The 20056-nt window shown below is 35.0% G+C and overlaps 1 protein-coding gene across 2 annotated transcripts in view; it reads right to left on the bottom strand.

Moving 5' to 3' along the window:
* The window catches only part of CEP350 (centrosomal protein 350), a 137359-nt gene that overhangs the window by 77143 nt on the left and 40160 nt on the right, over window positions 1-20056 (bottom strand). For both annotated transcript variants that reach the window (XM_057544308.1, XM_007188195.2), the window contains exons 12-18: window positions 18467-19527; window positions 16884-17034; window positions 15320-15492; window positions 7674-7860; window positions 5087-5307; window positions 4451-4614; window positions 288-398 (exon numbers count right to left, since the gene is read on the bottom strand). In XM_057544308.1, coding sequence (XP_057400291.1) covers window positions 288-398; window positions 4451-4614; window positions 5087-5307; window positions 7674-7860; window positions 15320-15492; window positions 16884-17034; window positions 18467-19527 — 2068 coding nt within the window. The remainder of the gene's footprint in view (window positions 1-287; window positions 399-4450; window positions 4615-5086; window positions 5308-7673; window positions 7861-15319; window positions 15493-16883; window positions 17035-18466; window positions 19528-20056) is intronic.

Raw genomic sequence — 20056 nt, 5'->3', positions numbered from 1 at the left:
GGAATCTTAAAATCACTGCTGAAGTTTAAGTCTTAACTCCACTGTTCACAAGTTGATGTGTCTGTAGACAAGTAACTACTGTGTACCTCAGTTTCCATTTCTCTAAACTGGGGATAGGCCTTGACTACTTAATTTCACAGGGTTGCTACAAGAATCAAATGACATGAAATTAACTCATATGGTATAACGTACTAAAACATTATTATTTACATCTTTCCTTTTTACTCCTATATAACTAAAAGAATACTAAAGTGATTTCAAGGATAGAAATCTGCAAAAGAAGCTACCTGAGCTGCTTTGCTTCGGGTTTCTTCTAATTGTCTCTGACACTCCAGAGCCTCTTGTTCAGCCTTCAATTTCAAAAGGGCCAAGTCTCTTTCATGGCGTTGCTGCTGTGCCTTCAAAATAAAGAAATGATCAACTATTAATTCTAAGATACTGAACTATTTTAATGCAGAAACTTAATTAAATAGAACACTGTTTTCCTAACACAGATCTTTTGAAGCAACTAATCAGAGCCTAAAGGAAAGACAGGAAATAGCATAGACATCAACCATTTATCATTTATCTAAATATTTAGTGACCACCTACTGTGTGTCAAATAATGTAGTAATATAAGAAATTTCCAAGACATGCAGGACTAAGAACTCATATCAAAAAGCTGGTTTAAAAGAAAAGCTATGGTACCTAACTCTTTGGAGGAGATTAAAACATCCTAAATATAAGAATAAAGGTAATGCTTCACACCTCACAATTTTATGATTCCTTTATTTTGACTTTGAAGGAGCAGCTTCATAAAAATGTTGCCCTCCAAAACATCTCCTTCTTAACAGGACTCTTTCTTACAATTATTCCATACGATGTTATCTATACATTTATATATTTTCATTTCTTCTGGAATAGTGCTAAATAATACAGGTTCTCTAAAGGTGGTAAGGCTGTATATAAAGTCATACAATGCCCTGTCCGTATTTGGAAACCCAGAGATATAATGTATCCCTAGATACAGATAGATAACATCAGCGGTTTTTCAGATTTCAAGGAAAGGATGACAACTGCAATAGGCCATTTCCTCAATCCAGTGACTTTTTTAATAAAGTTGGTATCAGCCCCTCTCCACTGTTCACCAGTGAGCATTTGGAAATGTCTGGAGAGCTTTTACTGTCACAATGAATGGACAGAACTACTGTTATTTATTGGGAGGAATGTAGGAAGGCTAAACAGTTCCACACAAAAAAACTATCTATAGGTATTTTAAGAGGAACAACTAGAAAATGAAATTGAAAAAAAAAATCATTTATCATCAAAAGACATAAAATATTTAAGAATAATTTTTAAAATGTGTAAGACCGCTACACTGAAAATTACACTGCTGAGAGAAATATTTAAAAACCTAAACAAATAGAAAAAGATACTATGTTCCTGAATTAGAAGATGCAATTTTGTTAAGATGTGAATTCTCCCCATACTGATCTATAGATTCAATGTCATTCAAATCAAAATGCCACCAGGCTTTTAAAATTTTTTGTAGAAACTGACAAACTGATTCTAAAAGTTATGCAGAAATGCAAAAACGTAGAATAGCCAAAACTATCTTGAGAAAGAACAAAGTTGGAGTAATTACAGCCTGATTTCAAGACTCACTATGGGGGAGGGGGGGAGAGATAAATTGGGAGATTGGGATTGACATATACACACTACTATATATAAAATAGATAACTAATAAGGACCTACTGTATAGCACAGGGGATTCCACTCAATACTTTGTAATGGCCTAAATGGGAAAAAAAACTAAAAAAGAGTGGATATATGCATATGTATAACTGATTCACTTTGCTGTACACCTGAAACCAACACAATATTGTAAATCAGCTATATTCCAATAAAAAAAATTTTTTTAATTGAAAAAAAAAGAAAAAAAAATAGTATGGTACTAATAAAGCTATAGTAAAATAGTATGGTACTAGAAAAACAGTATGGGGCTTCCCTGGTGGCGCAGTGGTTGAGAGTCTGCCTGCTAATGCAGGAGACACGGGTTCGAGCCCTGGTCTGGGAGGATCCCACATGCCGCGGAGCGGCTGGGCCCGTGAGCCACGGCTGCTGAGCCTGCGCTTCTGGAGCCTGTGCCCCGCGAAGGGAGGGGCCGCGATAGTGAAAGGCCCGCGCACCGCGATGAAGAGCGGTCCCCGCACCGCGATGAAGAGTGGCCCCCACTTGCCGCAACTGGAGAAAGCCCTCGCACGAACCAAAGACCCAGCACAGCCAAAAATAAATAAATAAATAAATAAATAAATAAATAAAATTTAAAAAAAATAAAAAATAAATAAAAAAAAAAACAGTATGGTACTAGACAAATAAGTCAATGGAAAAGAACAGAGTGCAGAAATAGACCAACACATAAATGATTATTTAAATGTTGATAAAGGTACCAAGGTAATTGAAGAAAACGGTGCTAGAACAACCAAACATCCATATGGGAGGAAAGAGTTTAACTTTGACCCCTTCCTCACAACCTGTAATTAACTTGAAATGGTTCACACACTTAAATATAAAAGCCAAAACTATAAAGCTTTGGGGAAAAAATAAAAGAATCTCTTTGTTAGAGTATCTTAATATCTTAGGGTAGGCAAAGTTTTCTTAGAATACAAAAAGCACTACCCATAAAAGAAAAAGATTAAAAACTAGATTTCATCAAAATTAAAATATTCTGCTCTTCAAAAGACATAGTTTAAAAAAATGAAAAGCCAAATCAAGGATGAAAAGCAATATTTGAGGGCTTCCCTGGTGGCGCAGTGGTTGAGAGTCTGCCTGCCAATGCAGGGGACGCGGGTTCGAGCCCTGGTCTGGGAGGATCCCACATGCCGCAGAGCGACTAAGCCCGTGAGCCACAACTAGTGAGCCTGCGCGTCCGGAGCCTGTGCTCCGCAACAAGAGAGGCCGCGATAATGAGAGGCCCACGCACCACAATGAGGAGTGGCCCCCGCTCACCGCAACTGGAGAAAGCCCTCACACAGAAACGAAGACCCAACACAGCCAAAAATAAATAAATAAATAAATAACTTAGCATTAAAAAAAAAAAAAAAAGCAATATTTGAGATATAGCTGAAAAACACTTGTTTCTAGAATATATAAAGAACTCCTACAACTCAATAAGTAAGACATCCCAATCATGAAATAGGCAAAAGATTTGAACAGATATTCACAAAAGAAGACGTAAGTTTGATCAATAAATATACTGAAAGATCAATCTCATCAATCATAAAAGAAATGCAAATTAAAACCACAATGAGATACTATTTCACCCTCACTACAATACACAATGATAGCAAAGATATAATACAACTAGAACTCTCATATATTGCTGTCAGAGTATAAGATGTTACAACTATTTTGGAAAACAGAATGGCAGTTTCTTATAAAGTTAAACATACACTTAACCCAAGCAATTACACTCCTAGGTATTTAGGCAAGAAAAATAAAAATATGTGTTGTATACAGAGCATTGCAAAAAAGTGTTCAGAGCAGGAATACTTATGGTAGCCAAAAACTGGAAATAATACAAATGTACATCAACAGGAGAATGGATAAATGAATTGTGATATATTCATCAATGGAATGTTACTCAGCAAAAAAACCAAAAGCAACACCATGGATGCAATAACATGGATTAATCTTAAAAACGTTATATTGCATAAAATAAGCTAAACACAACAGAGTACAAAGTATACTTCCATTTTATGAAGTTCTAGAACTGGCAAAAATAAACTATGGTGATATGAATCAGAATACTAATTGCCTCTAGGAGGGGAGATTAACTGAAAAGGGGCCTGGGTGAAACTTCTGGGTGATTGAAGTGTTCTATATTTTGATTAGGGTGGTTGTTACATGTTCAAAACTCATCAAATTATACACTTAAATTCTGTGTATTTTATTATATTTAAATATTACCTCAGTTTAAAAAAAACATATATATATACATACCAATAGCATTCCCACTGAGGAACACTGGATTTTTGTTAGCTAAGGGAAAGTCCTATTATCCTGGCTTACCAAATACTTAGATCTCAGAAACTTTTCTTTTTAGTACAAATAAAGTATTAAAAAACAAAAACTCAGCCATTTCTGACCTGTCACAAAAAAGAGAAAATACTGAAAATGTCTGATAAGCTGATTTTCACACTGTCACAAAAAAAAGTAGAGAACGTGGAAAATGAAGTATTTGAAAGAAAATGACTGTAATATATTGTTCTGCTGCCAAATACTGCATGTTTAATTATCTTTTTAGCATATGATAGTTTTTCGCAGGGTTATTTATAGGTACTGTATGACAGACTATTTTTTTCTACTTGGCAAGTTAAAGTTGTTTTTTTTAAACTCATCATTAAAACTATTTGAAATAGCAAAGAAAAGAGAAAAAAATGCAGAAAACTAAAGAAAACTCTACAAATACCTTTATGATCTGAGCCAGAGACACACTCTCCTGCTGAGCAAGTGAAATGCCTCTAACTCTTTCTACATCTGATAGTTGGCGCACCGACTCCTCAATGGCACTCAAGTAGCTGAGTTCTGCTGCCATACGATGCTGGAGGCCAGCAGGAGAAAAGCGCTTAGAACCTGGAAGGCATATAATTGTCAGATATCAAAGTTCACGTGAAATTACATCTCAGATTTCTAAAATTCATTTCTCATTTTAAAGTCCAAAAACAAGTCTTCTTTCCTCTGTAGGAAAGAGAGTGACTTATTAGTACAATGTTTCTTAATAGTTACTTCTTTTGTGTGTGTATGAGCACACATACATGCCTGTGTACATAATACATATATACCTATGAACACTTAGGAGTACATATATGGGATACATTTTTCAAGTGTCTTTTGAATAACACTGGCAAAATGGGAAAAGTCACCACTATTGAATCTCTTGCGCTTTTCAGTATTTATTTTCGGGCACAATTTTTGTTTACTACTTCAAAAAGTAATTGCATTCACTTGAAACAACATTTCTCTATGGTTTAATTGAAAGAAAAGAAATTTTTGGAAAAAAATTAATATCTTATTTTTTAAATTACAGCTGCATGGATCTACTTGCCTGGTGTTGAAGCCATCTCTGTCGTTGTTCTGCTGGCAGCCAGGTTCGTATCAGCAAAAGTTGCATTAGGCTTAAATCCTGTTATAGTTGGAGTCACTACTATTGAGGATTTAGATCTTTCTAATGAAGTTCCTGGAAGGTCAAACTGCGACAATTTCTGGGAACTTGGAGATAGGGGAGAAGTTGGAGTTTTCTGTGATCTTCCCTTGTCTGATGAGACACTAGAAGTTTTGTTTCATAAAGACATTAGAGAAAGGAAAACTACTTCAAGAACCATCTAAACAATTAATAAGAACAACATGCATAACTTTATTAACATTAGCCTTAAAAAGCTGTGATTCAGGCATTTATTCATTTAACAGAGTCGCTGTGCTGAGTGAATGACTATGACTACTCCTCTTATTGCTAGATTTACAGTGGGGAACAAGCTAGGGACAAACCCTGTCCAAAATAATATGCAAAAGGAGTCTCTTGATTAAATTGGCACTTAACTCTTTCCTCTACAATGTACATTTATCGTGAATCACTTATTGTAGTATCAGGCAAAATCCTCTAGAATACTTGGAGCTTATATAGCAATAAAATTACAACCATACAAAAAGGCAAGGTCAAGTCTATTTTATAAAAAATATCTTAAAATATGTCTCTGAAAGAGAATAAAATATCATTTTGTGTTAAAAATTTTAAAATGACAAAAATTACTCGTTATTCCTCTTAACCAAAAAGTCACAGCAAAAATTTTTCATACTAACCATCTCTAAATACTTTATATATGTCCATTTGTTTCTGTCCACTTTTTAATGCTATAGCTCTTTCCTGAACTTTCTAAGAAGTAACCTCTCATAGCAGTTTGATTACAACAACTCAAGGACACCAGGCACATGTCTAGCCCCTCTTTGAGAAATCATGCTCATTAAAGGTATTGTTTCTCATAACAAGAAGCATGCTGCCTTGCACTAACCATTTATTTACTGACTAAATTACTCAAATACCCTATAAAGCATGTTAGCAGTTACCATATTTCAACATACTAAAGCAAGCTTACTTTTAGCTTTAATAAAACTATGAGACGGTTTTCAAAGGTAAACATTTCTCTTATACCAGCATTTAAATATTTGAATAAAAGTAGCCTTGAGAGGCACTCACTTGTTTCCAGTGACCTTTAATTTTCTACTGACGGTTTAGAGAAATACATTTTTAACAGTCTGACAATTTCATTTATGGAACATAAAAAGAATTATCATTACTTCTGTCTCCTAATAGATCTCCATGAAAGAATTCCAACACAACATCAAAACAAACTACTCTGTCTGAATCTCACCTTATGGTTTTACAAGACGAATTTATATTTGTTCTGCAGAGACTTCCCCAGATTAGCATTTCCAATGATGTTAGTTAAGTTTTCCAAAAAATAAAAAGGAAACAAAGGGAAAGAGTGTGGAGACAGACAGTGTCTACAGCCATGTAAGTTAAGAAAAAAATAGGTTAAATAATTTTTTAAAAATCTGGACTCCTTTGTATCAAAACCTCAAATTGTTTTATCCACTGTGAATCTCCACAGGTGGAAAAGTGGGGGTCTAGACTACAGTATGGGGCATTTATCAACTTATTTGGCTATGGATTCTGTTTCAGAAATGTTTAACTTTGTAGATTTTGCCAATTAACTCATCAGAGTATCTCTTAAGGAAAGGTAAAGTTTTCTGAATTCCAAAATCATTGACAAAGAAATTAAAATTCAACTTTAAACATAACAATGATGGTATTAATGATACAGCATTATCTGCAACATGAAAGCATTAAAAATGATTATCTGTATGTGACACTGTACTAGAAAAAGCACATAGTTTTAAAATAAAAAAGAAATATTCATGTCTTCTCAGAGCTTAAGTTTCCAGAAGGACAAAACCAGTGCAGCATATAAAAAGTCATGGAGACAGAGTAGGAACTGTACATAAAGCAATAGTTATGTGTAAGCAATAGGCTAAGTGCATAATATATTATGATATTAAAAAGAAGGAAAAAAACAGAGTGTACAAGTTCCATAATTAATGTAAGAGTGAGATTTCAAAATCTGCTTGAGTCATCTAATAAGTTGAGCAGAAGAGAAAAGTTCAGAGGTACAAATAAACAATGATACCAAAAGAACACTAAGCGGTTGTGTTTAAAGAGTGGAAGAATACAGTTGATAAGAAAACTGTATAAACAAAGGAAATAAGATAGTCTTTGGTAGCCTAGTGATAACACTTCAAATAAAGTTAAGCTCTTAATGTTGATCTGTGGGGTAACTGTGAGCTCCCAGAGTACCCTAAGGAGAGTAGTTGCTTGGTCAAAGGATTGAGTCAAGAAAACAACTGTGGCAATGGCATTTAGAATAGAAAGGTAGGTTGTGCTAGAGGCAGAGAATTCCTCTGGGAGTGGTTGTAATTGTTTAGGTGAGAGATGACTATATTCTAAAATACAGATAATGACTAGAGCTATGAACAAAACCACAAAAAAACATAAATTTATTAAGTGAATTCTCTGAACATCAATGATATTGTAACTTTAATTAAATATGAATTACAGTATAAAATACGCATTACTTTACCTCAAAGAATGCCCAGAAAGATCCTCCAAAGTGCTATCAGTGTCAAGAGTCTGCTCACAATCTTTAACAGAAAGTTTGCTACTGGTCCCAGATTTCTTTCCTTGATGAGAGCCACGTTCTGAACTAGAGTGTACTTTTTCTTCATCAAGAAGTGAGTTCTGAATATTTCCAGTGAGTGAATCTAGCCCTGTAAAGTAAATTTCTTATAAAACTGATTCCCAATATTAGAAGCTACTAAGAGAGAACTGATACCTAGATTTCAATAAAATAACAAAAAGTACAAACCAGAATATCTTAAAATGGACTTTAAAAAAATTTGCTTCCCTCTTTCCTCTCCCTCTTTAAAAAAAAAAAAAAATTTGCTTTTCATATCTAAGATAAAGCAGTTCTTCACTCTTCGCTTCCATTTAAGGAAAGTGAAATTTCTTCCACTAATATCTCCCACTGGCTATTAAAAAATAAATTGTTCTTAGATCAAATGTTTAAAAAAAAAGACAAACATATTAAACAAGAATAAGTACTACTCTATCCCTATAAAAAAGTAACCAAAAGGAAATTTTTTAAGGATAAAACCCACAGGTAAGAGAAAAATGGTATCAACTGCCAACTGAACTATATAATCCTTTCAAAAAACTCTATGGCAAGAACTAAGTAGCCAGATTCATAAAACTGTTCATATTCTCTGACTAAGAATAATCTTACTTACAGGGGTATCTTAAGGAGATTATTGAAACAAACAAAACACAAATTGTGCATGACATTCAATGCATAACTTTATAATTAAAAAAATTTCGGGACTTCCCTGGTGGCGCAGTGGTTAAGAATCCGCCTGCCAATGCAGGGGTCATGGGTTCGAGCCCTGGTCTGGGAAGATCCCACATGCCATGGAGCAACTAAGCCCATGCGCCACAACTACTGAGCCTGTGCTCTAGAGCCCGCGAGCCACAACTACTGAGCCCACGTGCCTAGAGCCCATGCTCCGCAACAAAGACAAGCCACCGCAGTGAGAAGCCCGAGCACTGCAACGAAGAGTAGCCCCCGCTCACTACAACTAGAGAAAGGCCGTGCGCAGCAATGAAGACCCAACACAGCCAAAAATAAGTTAATTAAAAAAAAATTTCAACCTACATTTCCGACAATAGAATTGTCTATATTACATAGATAATAGTAACTTGAATATTTAAATAGCACTCTGTAATTTAAAATGCACTGCATATATGTTACCTTATTGCTCTTAAACACCTTATGAAGTGGGTACCATATAATTAATTTGCTGATGAGGTAACTAGAGATCTATGAGGCTAAATAACTTAAGGATACACAGTCGATAGCAGAAATGGGACATAAACCCAGGCCTCATGACTCTAAGTCTAGGGCATTGTTCACCTTGGTGATATGTTGCAATAGCAGCACAGAAAAATATTTGCTAGGTTAAAAAAAAAGCAGAAAAAAGAATCATGTGCACATTTTAATGACAGTTAAAAAAAATTTTTTAATGTAGATATATGGTTAAAGATCAAAAGAAAATGGAAAAGTAAAGAAAAAAACAATTATGCTGCACACCCATGTTCACAGCAGCATTAATCACAATAGCCAAAAGACAGAAGTAACTCAAGTGTCCTTCAACAATGACTGCAATAACAAAACATGGTATATACATACAATGAAACATTAGTCAGCCTTAAAAAGGAAGGACATTTTGACACATGCTACAACATGGATGAACTTTGACAACATCATGCTAAGTAAAATAAGCCATCCAGTCACAAACGAACAAATATTGTATGATTATACACCTATATGAGGTCCTAGAGTAGGCAAATTCATAGAGACGCACAAAGTAGAACAGCTGTTACCAGGGGCTAAAGGGAGGAGAAAATGAGAGTTATTATTTAGTGGGTATAGAGTTTCAGTCTGGGATAACGAAACAGTTGTGGAGATGGATAAAATGGTGATAGTTGCACAAAAGTGTGAATGTACTTAATGCCACTGAACCGGACATTTAACAATGGTTAAATTTCCTAGTCAAATTCATAGAGACAGAAAGTAGAACGGTGGCTGCCAGAGGGCTGGAGAGGGAGGAATAGGGAGTCACCGTTTAATAGGTACAGAGTTTCAGTACAGGAGGATGAAGACGTTCTGGAGATCTATGGTAGTGAAACTTCATTGCAAACAGTGTGAATAAATTTAACGCCACTGAATGGTATGCTTAAAAAGGCAAATTTTGGGGTTTCCCTGGTGGCGCAGTGGTTGAAAGTCTGCCTGCCAATGCAGGGCACACGGGTTCGAGCCCTGGTCTGGGAAGATCCCACATGCCGCGGAGCGACTAGGCCCGTGAGCCACAACTACTGAGCCTGCGCGTCTGGAGCCTGTGCTCCTCAACAAGAGAGGCCGCGATAGTGAGAGGCCCGCGCACTGCAATGAAGAGTGGCCCCCACTTGCCACAACTGGAGAGAGCCCTCGCACAGAAACGAAGACCCAACACAGCCATAAATAAATAAATAAATAAAATTTAAAAATAATAATAATAATAATAATAATAAAAAAGAAAATATGAATCTAAAATACAGTCAGTAAATGCACTCTATGCACATTATATCATTAAAAAAAAAGGCAAATTTTATGTTAGCTATTTTTACCAATAAAAAATAGGTAAATTTTAAAATTATGCCATATTATGCTGTAGTGATAGTAATAAGGTAACAATTTTTCATTAAAATTTGGTTTAAAAAAGGAAAAATGAGAACAGTCTTACCATATGAGAAATATCAAACCCAACTATCAAAGAAATGCAAATCACTTCAATGAGATGCCATTTTTCATTATTAGATTAGCAAATATTTTTAAAGTAATGAAACCTTGAGTGTCATTCAGTACATACAGGAAATAATATCATACACCATTTTCATGGGAGTGCAAACTCATATATCCTTTCTTGAGGACAACTCAAAAAATATATAAAAATCATTTTCCAGCCAAGCCCTTGACTCAGAAATTCCACCTGACTCATAGTAATTCATCCTAGGAAGCTATGTAAAGATATATACAATGAATTAAATATGCTGACTGCATTATCATAATGGGGAGAAAAACACACAAATAATCTAGACAATTATTAATCAATGAGAAAGGATTCTATAATCTAAAATCTATTCATGATCCCTAGGCTAGAAGCAAGCTGTTAATACTGTTTATCTCTAATTTTTCCATAATAAAGACGCACTCTTATAATAAAAACACTTCATTCATTTATTTTTTTGAAAATAAATACACAATTGAAAAATTGTTCTTGGGCTTCCCTGGTGGCGCAGTGGTTGAGAATCTGCCTGCTAATGCAGGAGACACGGGTTCGAGCCCTGGTCTGGGAAGATCCCACATGCCACGGAGCAGCTGGGCCCGTGAGCCACAGCTGCTGAGCCTGCGCGTCTGGAGCCTGTGCCCCGCAACGGGAGGGGCCGCGATAGTGAAAGGCCCGCGCACCGCGATGAAGAGCGGTCCCCGCACCGCGATGAAGAGTGGCCCCCACTTGCCGCAACTAGAGAAAGCCCTCGCACGAACCGAAGACCCAGCACAACCAAAAATAAATAAATAAATAAATAAATAAATAAAATTAAAAATTAAAAAAAAAAAAATTGTTCTTGATTTCAAAAAACTAGAAATTGTAGACAATACAATGGTCTAAGCAAGAAAGATCTAAACTCCAAACAAGGGACCTATATGCAAAGAAAACGTTTGCCCGCAGTTTAAAAGACTGCCAAAGGAAAGTATATTTATATGTTTTAAAGTTAAATTAAGATAAATAATTTTTTCTTATGATTACCACTTTAATCTACCAACTATTTTCAACTACATTGGGAAGGAGCTGAGTGAGCATGCAGACAATCTTTTTCACCACCAGATGGAGCATATACAACAAAATTTACACATCTTAGAACTTTGGGATAAAGTACTAAGTTTAAGTTGATGCTGTGGAAAGTAAAATATATGGGGTTTTTTTAAGGCATTGTGAGCGGGATCAGGGAAACTGAAAGCCAAAAACAGTACCTGTATTTCATCTAACCAAGTTTTAGATTATAATTTTTAAAACCTATACTGAATCATATTGTTCATACTCATACATTTAATATATCATGATATCTTAACTTGTACAATATATTGCAGTAGAAGGTACACTTGATTTAGGAGTTAGAAGCCAGAATCTAGGCTTCGCCAGTAACTAGTTAGTAACCTTAGGTGAGACACTAACATAACAAAGAATAACAACTGCAAAATAAAAGAACTGAGCAAGATCGGCATTTCCCAAAATGTATTCTGCTGAATTCTAATGTAACATGCTGATTGAAGAACTGATTCTGTGGTCAAATAAATTTGAAAAATACTTCCTACTATAGCCTCATCCTCATGCTAAAATAAATAATCCATATTAGCACATTAAAAGTGTTGATGAACACCAAAAGCACAAGCACCAAAAGCAAAAATAAATTATGTGAGACTACATCAAACTAAAAAACTTCCACATTTTGTCTTCATCAACAAAATAAAAAGACAACCTATGGTAAGATACTTACAAATCATATACCTGATAAGGGCTTAATATCCAAAATACATAAAGAATTCACACAACTCAACAACAAACAATCCAGTTAAAACATGGGCAAAGGAACTGAATAGACAGTTTTCTAAAGGGAAACAGTATGGAGGTTCCTCAAAAAACTAAAGTAGACCTACCATATGATCCAGCAATTCCACTTCTGGGATTTTTATCCAAAGAAGATGAAAACACTAATTTGAAAATATATATGCACTCTGATGTTCATTGCAGCATTATTCACAACAGCCAAAATATGGAAACAACCATCCATCAATGGATGAAGGGATAGAGAGGTGGTATATACACAATGGAATATTATTTGACCATGAGAAAGAAGGGCATCCTGCCATTTGTGACAACATGGATGGACCTTGAGGGCACTGTGCTAAGTGAAATAAGTCCGACAGAGGAAGACAAATACTGTATAATATCACTTATATGTGGAATCTAAAAAATCCAAACTCGTAAAAGGACAGAGTAGAAAAGTAGTTGTCAGGGGTAGAGGAAATAGGGAGATATTGGTAAAAGGTTACCAACTTTCAGCTATAAGATAAATAAGGTCCAAGGATCTAATGTATAACATGGTGACTGTAGTTGATAACACCGTATCGTATAACTGAAATTTGCCAAGAGAGTAGAACTTAAATGTTCTCACCAATATATATATATAGTGACGGATGTGTTAGTTAACGGACTAGATGGAAGGAATTCTTTCACAATATATATGTATATCAAATCATCACGATGTACACTTTAATTACCTTACAATTTTATTTGTCAATTATCTCTTAATACAGCTGAAAAAATTAAAAGAAAAACAAAAGTGTTGATGAATCCTGCAAGAAAGAAGCCTGTTTCACTCTAAAAGCTTTTCCCAAGTTTATGGAACCATGGAGCTCTTTTATCCTCAGAATACTTATGAAACAGCCTATTGCATTGAATCAGTATTTCACAAGAAAAGACAGGCTTTGGGAAGTGTTGATAAAATGATGTCTAATGTTCCTGCCAAAGACTTTCAGAACACTTCCAATCTGCAAGAGAATTATACTAGGTTAATGATTTAAAAAGAATCTATTCCTAGCACTCTCACATTGGAAGTATAAAGTGGCACTAGCTTTCTGAAGAACTATTTGGCAAAATGTATCCAAATTTTAAGCACGGCATACTCAGTGTCCCATTATCTCCCTTCTAGGATTTTCTCTTAAAGAACCAGATCAAATGCATAAAGATGCATTTGTAAGGATATTCAATACAGCAGTGTTTATAATAGGAAAAAAAAAAAAAAAAAGAACCTAAATGTCTAGCAATGGGGAATTGGCTAAATAAATTACAATTTATCCAAATAACAGACCACTAGGTAGTCACTACAAAGGGTTATCCATATTTACTAACATAGAAAGGTATCTGTAACCCATTAACAGAAAAAAATATCACATAAAATGTGATCTTGTACATGTAACGTTTTCTATTTACATACGCCTACTGATTGTCTGGAAGGATTCTTACTAAAAATGTTAACATTTCACATCCATTAGAATGTCTGTTCTTCAAAAAAAACAAAAACCCAGAAAACAACAAGGGTTATTTTAGTATGTATGTGGAGCAACTGGAACCCTTGTGCACTACTGGTGAGAATGTAAAAGGTTGTAGCTGCTATGGAAAACTGTATGGCAGTTCCTCAAAAAAATAAATATACAAACGCCTTTTGATCCAGCAAGTCTACAACTGGGTATATACACAGAAGAACTGAAAGTAGGGATTCAAATAGTATTTGCACACCAGTGTTCATGTCCACATTATTCCCAATAGCCGAAAGGTTGAAACAACCAAGATATCCATCAACTGATGAAAGAATACACAAAACGTGGTATATACATATAATGGAATATTATTCAGCCTTAAAAAGGAAGGACATTCTGACACATGCTACAATATGGATGAAATGTGAAGACGTTATGCAAAATGAAATAAGCCAGACACACAAAGACGAATATTGCATGATGCCACTTATATGAAGTACCTAGAGTAGTCAAGTTCATAGAGACAGAAAGCAGAACAGTGGTTAACAGGGGCTCAGGGAAGGAAGGAAAGGGAAATTACTGTTTAATGGGTTCAGTTTCAGCATGGGATGATGAAAAAGTTCTGGAATTAGGTAATGACGATGGTTGTACAACACTGTAAATGTGCTTAACAGCACTGTATTGTACACTTGAAAATGGTTGAAATGATGAAGTTTACATTATGTATACTTTACCACAATAAACTAAAATAAAATCTAAAAAAATGTTAACATTGGTTATCTCTAGGTAGAGGGAATACAGGTGATTTTTAATTTTTAAATATTTTCTATATTTACAGATTTCTGCCCCCCCCCCCTTTTTTTAACTCAATGAGCAATTTTTTACTATCAGAAAAAATAATTTTGGAGGCAAAATCATTCCCTAGGGACCATCCAGTGAGCTTAAGAGGCCTTTGCCTAATTACTGTTATCTTCTCACCTCTAGGCCTACAGAGCAAATGAGATGTACACATACACGTAAGCTTCGAAATTACCATATAAAGCATCTATTATCATCTTCATTTTATAGATAAGGAAACTTGAGTATTATATTTATTTAATAACACTCAGAAATGTACATGATATAAAGTTTTTTAAAAAGCAGTTGCAAGACAATATGATTTCATTTCTGTTTTTTAAATAAAAATGTATGTGGGAGTGTGCCTGATTTTATGTATATACTGGAAAAATAGGCACCAAAAACATTAACAGTAGTTACCTCTGAGCAGAAGACTCAATAGAGATTTATGTTTCTTGCATGATTATTTATCTACAATCCTTAATTTTTTATCACTGTTAATATATTCCTTTTGTACTAAGCGTAAGATTTATAATGTCATATATCAAAAGGTATTGTTGTAATGATAAATAAATATGAAAGTCAATTACATTATCATAAAGAAATTCATCTAACTTACGAAATGAAATCATAACTTTAGATCACTATCACAAAGTCACTGGTAAGAGAAAAAAATTACCATATAGAATTCCACTTACATTCTATCTTTTCCTTTTTTCCTTTCTTTCCTTTAGAAGAAGAAGATGAACGAGACGACGCAGCAGACTGGGCCCCTGATGAGTGCTGGGAGGTAATATCCACAGAGGAAAGATCATAGGCAGACTTCCTGCTAGAATGATCCTCCTGAATGCCTAAACTGTTACTACCAATACTGTCAAAGAATAAGTAATAGTGGTTAAAGCAAGAAGTAAAAAGTCTCAAATCACAGCTCAAACTATAGATATTTTAAATTCTATTTAGTCACAAGGAGAATATAACTATAATCAAACTTTTCTTGGTTTCTTACTACCAGAAACCTGGATCATTGCCTATGACTCAATTTACTACTGAGAAAAGTCTCAGGCAGCTTTTTACTGAAGTGAAACCAATAAAAACGGGTAATTCAGATACATAAGAGAAAAAAATATAATGTTGGATACTGAAAAATGTGGCTTCAATTTCTATTCAAATTTATAATTTATTATTTTCCTTCTGATAATCTTATAGGGAACAATAATTTAATATGCTCTACTTCAACTGAGAAATAAAATGCAATAAATCATATTGACTGGTGATATTAAATGTCAATACAATTAAATCCTTGCAAGTCTTGATTTAAAAATTAGTCTTTTCTTTAAAGTTCAAAATTTAAAATTATACCTCTCCTGCTATAATCTTAATAATACTTATTTTCATTAATCCAGCTAGATATAACTGATTTTTAAAAGATCATCCAATAATTTTATGTGCATTACAATTTGTAATTTGTGAAGGAAGTTACACTGCATGTGAGTAATTACAGATTATTTTATATGGTAACAAAATTTAGGGAGGAAATTCTCTCTGGCAAAATCTGATTCACTTACTATATGACGCTGTACAAGTAACAAGCTTATTGCTTCAGTTTCCTCTCTCAAGTAGGAATAATAACAAAAATACTTATATCAGGCTATTGTAAGAATGAGTTAATACAGGTAAAGCCCACTCAGTCCTCTCAGGGCCTTGTACATTAAGTGCTCAATAAGTATTAATGTTATAATATTGCTATTTTTCAAAGATTTGCAAAATTTTAGATGTTATCCCAATTATAAAAAAATTTACTGATTACTGAGGATCATGAAGTCAAGGGTCTATCTAGTCATCTTCAATTCTATCACAGAAAACCATTTCTTAATCATCTCACATTAATATACCATGGGATAGTTTTCCCAATACTAACCTCTACTGGGGATTCACAGATTGATATAACAACCTGTATTTTGCTTATTATGTGCCAGGCCCTGTTCTACCTACTTTGTATTTCACTGAATATTCGTAATACTTTAACAGAGAAGAAAACTGAGGCACAGGGAAATTAAGCAATATGCCCAAAGACAAACAACTAATAATTAGGAGAGCCAGTATTTAAACCCACACAGTCTGGATCCAGAGCCCAAGCTCTTAATAACCACTATGCTATCGTTAAACAAGGAAAATTTGACTAATATTCAGACCATAGTTCTCATTTGTACATTTTTCTCACTCTTCAGATTTTGCTCCATACTGTCAACATATTCTTCTTACTTTGGTTCAAGAGCTGACTTTTTTTCTGACAAAGTCCCACTCCCTGCAGAGGAGACAAAATCATCTTCATATGAAATGCTGCTTAGAGGGGTTGTGATGGCATTCAAAGGCCGTGATGCTGATGTTCCTCTTTCCAACCTGTCTTCAAATCCTGTCAAAAGTAATAATTGAAATGTGTTTTAAAACAAAAATTTAAAAAACTATAAGCAACGCATTCCATAACCTGGAGATTAACAACACGGATTTAGGGACATTTTAGTTTGCTTTTATTAGGGCTTCTTTTCAAGTTAATCTTTATACCTAACAGTACATTTTTAACTTTTTATTAGGGAAATTTTCAAACATACATGACAGTAGAGAGAATCATACAATGAAACCAGTGCATCCATCACCCACCTTTAACAATTATCAACACATGACCAATCTAGTTTCAATTAAACTTCCTATTCCCTCCATCTGTAACTCTCCCCAAATATTACTTTGAAACAAATCCCAGATAACATATCATTTCAACTCTAAACATTTCAGTATAATATCTTAATGAAAATCTAACAGAAGGATTTAAGAACAAATCCAACTTTCTTGTGAAAAAAAATTGAGGGTGTTGATTTAAAAGCACTTTGCTTTAACCAAAAGAACTTTAGTATCCAAAGAACTTTAAAATTATCACCTATAGAAATAAGTGTTAAACAAAAGAGATCAATAGCACATACAGGTCTGCACAAGATCATACTGAAGTGGCTAAATATAAATTCTAGGAAAATGCAATGGGATACCCAATTAAGCATAAGCTGAACAGATGAAATCAATTCATTTGTCAGATAAGTTGCTCACTATGTAGAATGGAAATGAAAAACCACAGTATCCATGGCTGACTTAGGGCTCAGCCTCACTCTCCAACCTGGGAATTCTAAGGTTATACTAGCATAAGATGTGTAGAATCCACCTACAGTAGAAGAACAGAGAAAGGGACTTGAAGGAATTGAGGCCACCACAGAAAAGGAAAAGTTGTGTTGCAGGATTTCAGGGATAAAAAGGGAACTTTAAAAGTTATTGCTTCAGGACCCAAATATATAGCTACACTACTCTCGAAGTCTGTTTTTAAAATTAGTTTCGACAAACAGTAATAGATCTGTTTCCACATTAGAAATGTTACTGCAGTTGCCCCTCTCAATTCTTGACCACTATATTCCCCGTGATTCACACACAAATCACTGTTTTAAGAAATATACTTATTTTCTATCTAAATATATAACTCTGGTCACAGTAAACCTAGTATACACTTGATACATACCAATCCTGAACATCACCTATGAATTTCTCTAAATTAGACCAAAATTTCTATAACCACCAACCACTGTTTTATGACAGTAACAGCTAAAAACTAAAATTTTAAAGATTAAATGAGAATACTCTAGTTGAAGCTTGCAGATAACTCAGATTAATTTGGACAATAATAAATCTCTACTATCCTTGTAATGAATGATGAAAATTTATAGTTAAGTATTATCTTGTACAGAATTATGAAATAATTTATCTTAAGATAACATACAAATATTACAAGGGTTACTTATTTTTCTCACCTTTTCCATATAATTTATATGATTTTGTAAAAATATTAATGACACTATGTGGACTTCCCTTTGCCAGTTCTTCCCATGGTCCTTTGCTTTGTGTACCACCTATGGGCCCAAAGAGTGGCAAAAATTTTTCAGCTTCCTTCTGAAACTCTTTGATGGGTTCATAAGCATTTCTTTCTCCAGCACAAAATTCCTTTTCTTTTAAGATTTCTGCTAACTTCAAAGGGGACCGTCCATCTTGACCTCCCTCTTCTTCAGAGAGACTACCCTCACTAAGAAGAGGCCCTTCACTCACTGAATCTGTGCTGGAACCAAGAGACATTTTGGCTTTGTCTTGAGAACAAGCTTGCATATCAGAGCTAGAAGAGTCAGTCTGCCTCTTACACAACTGTGCCAGCAGCCCTTCTGGTTTGGGACCAGGGGATCTCATTCTGAAGCTTGATATGGCACTATGAGGTCTTATCATCTCAGGAAGCTTTTTAAATTCACTCAGGTTGCCTACACCAGGAAGATCATCATCAAAAGTTGCATGAGATACACAGGTTCCCAGCATCTTTTGAATTCGAGCAGAGAAAACATCTTCTGCATCCTCTTTCACAGGTGGACTTATAGCCTTGGTCCAATGTCCATCTTCTTGGGGTGTTCGCTGCACATCATACTCAGTGTTCCATACTGACCCATAGTTAATGTTAGCCCCAGCTAATTTCTTAGCTTCACTTTCAATCCTGCTGGACAAAGAAGCAGCTGTTGCTTTCAAGGCTTCAATACGATCCAGTTTACTCTTATATTGGCTAGCAGTAGGTTTTAACAAGGCATCTGGATGAGCAGCTGGTGAGGTCAGATATGGTTGAGGTGTAAAAGTTAATGGCCCTGAAGCCATATTATGATTCTTCCTAGTTGGTAAAATGGATTCAAAATCCTTATGCAAAATTCCTACATGCTCTAGACTCAAGAGATGGGAAAGTAAATTTCCAGCTGTTCCAACAAGAGGCTGTGGTTGAGAATGGTGGACTCGTGGACTCAGTCTGTCAGGCTGCATCCATGTAGGATCCATCAAATCCCTTCTGGAAATGAAAGTTACAATATGTTAGTTAACACAGGACCTCAAAACTAAGCCATCTTTCTTTTAAGTTTTGTTTTTTCTGATTATAAGAGTAATGCATAGCCACTGCAAAAAAAAAAAAAAAAAAAAAGACAGACAAAGGATAAAAAAGATAAATATCACTCATAGCTAACCAACGAGAAAGAGGCATTATCACTATTTCATTATATCTTTCTAGGACTTCCCTGGTGGCGCAGTGGTTAAGAATCCGCCTGCCAATGCAGGGGACATGGGTTTGAGCCCTGGTCCAGGACGATTCCACATGCCACAGAGCAACTAAGCCCGTGTGCCACAACTACTGAGCCTGCGTGCCACAACTACTGAAGCCCGCACGCCTAGAGCCCGTGCTCTGCAATGAGAAGCCACCGCAATGAGAAGCCCGTGCACTGCAACAAAGAGCAGCCCCTGCTCGACGCAACTAGAGAAAAGCCTGCACGCAGCAACGAAGACTCAATGCAGCCATAAATAAATAAATAAATAAATAAACTTTT

This window comes from Balaenoptera acutorostrata, chromosome 1, assembly GCF_949987535.1.
Source record: "Balaenoptera acutorostrata chromosome 1, mBalAcu1.1, whole genome shotgun sequence".
Lineage (NCBI taxonomy): Eukaryota > Metazoa > Chordata > Mammalia > Artiodactyla > Balaenopteridae > Balaenoptera > Balaenoptera acutorostrata.
Note: the sequence above shows the minus strand (reverse complement) of the source record. Positions and strands in the feature narration are given on the sequence as shown.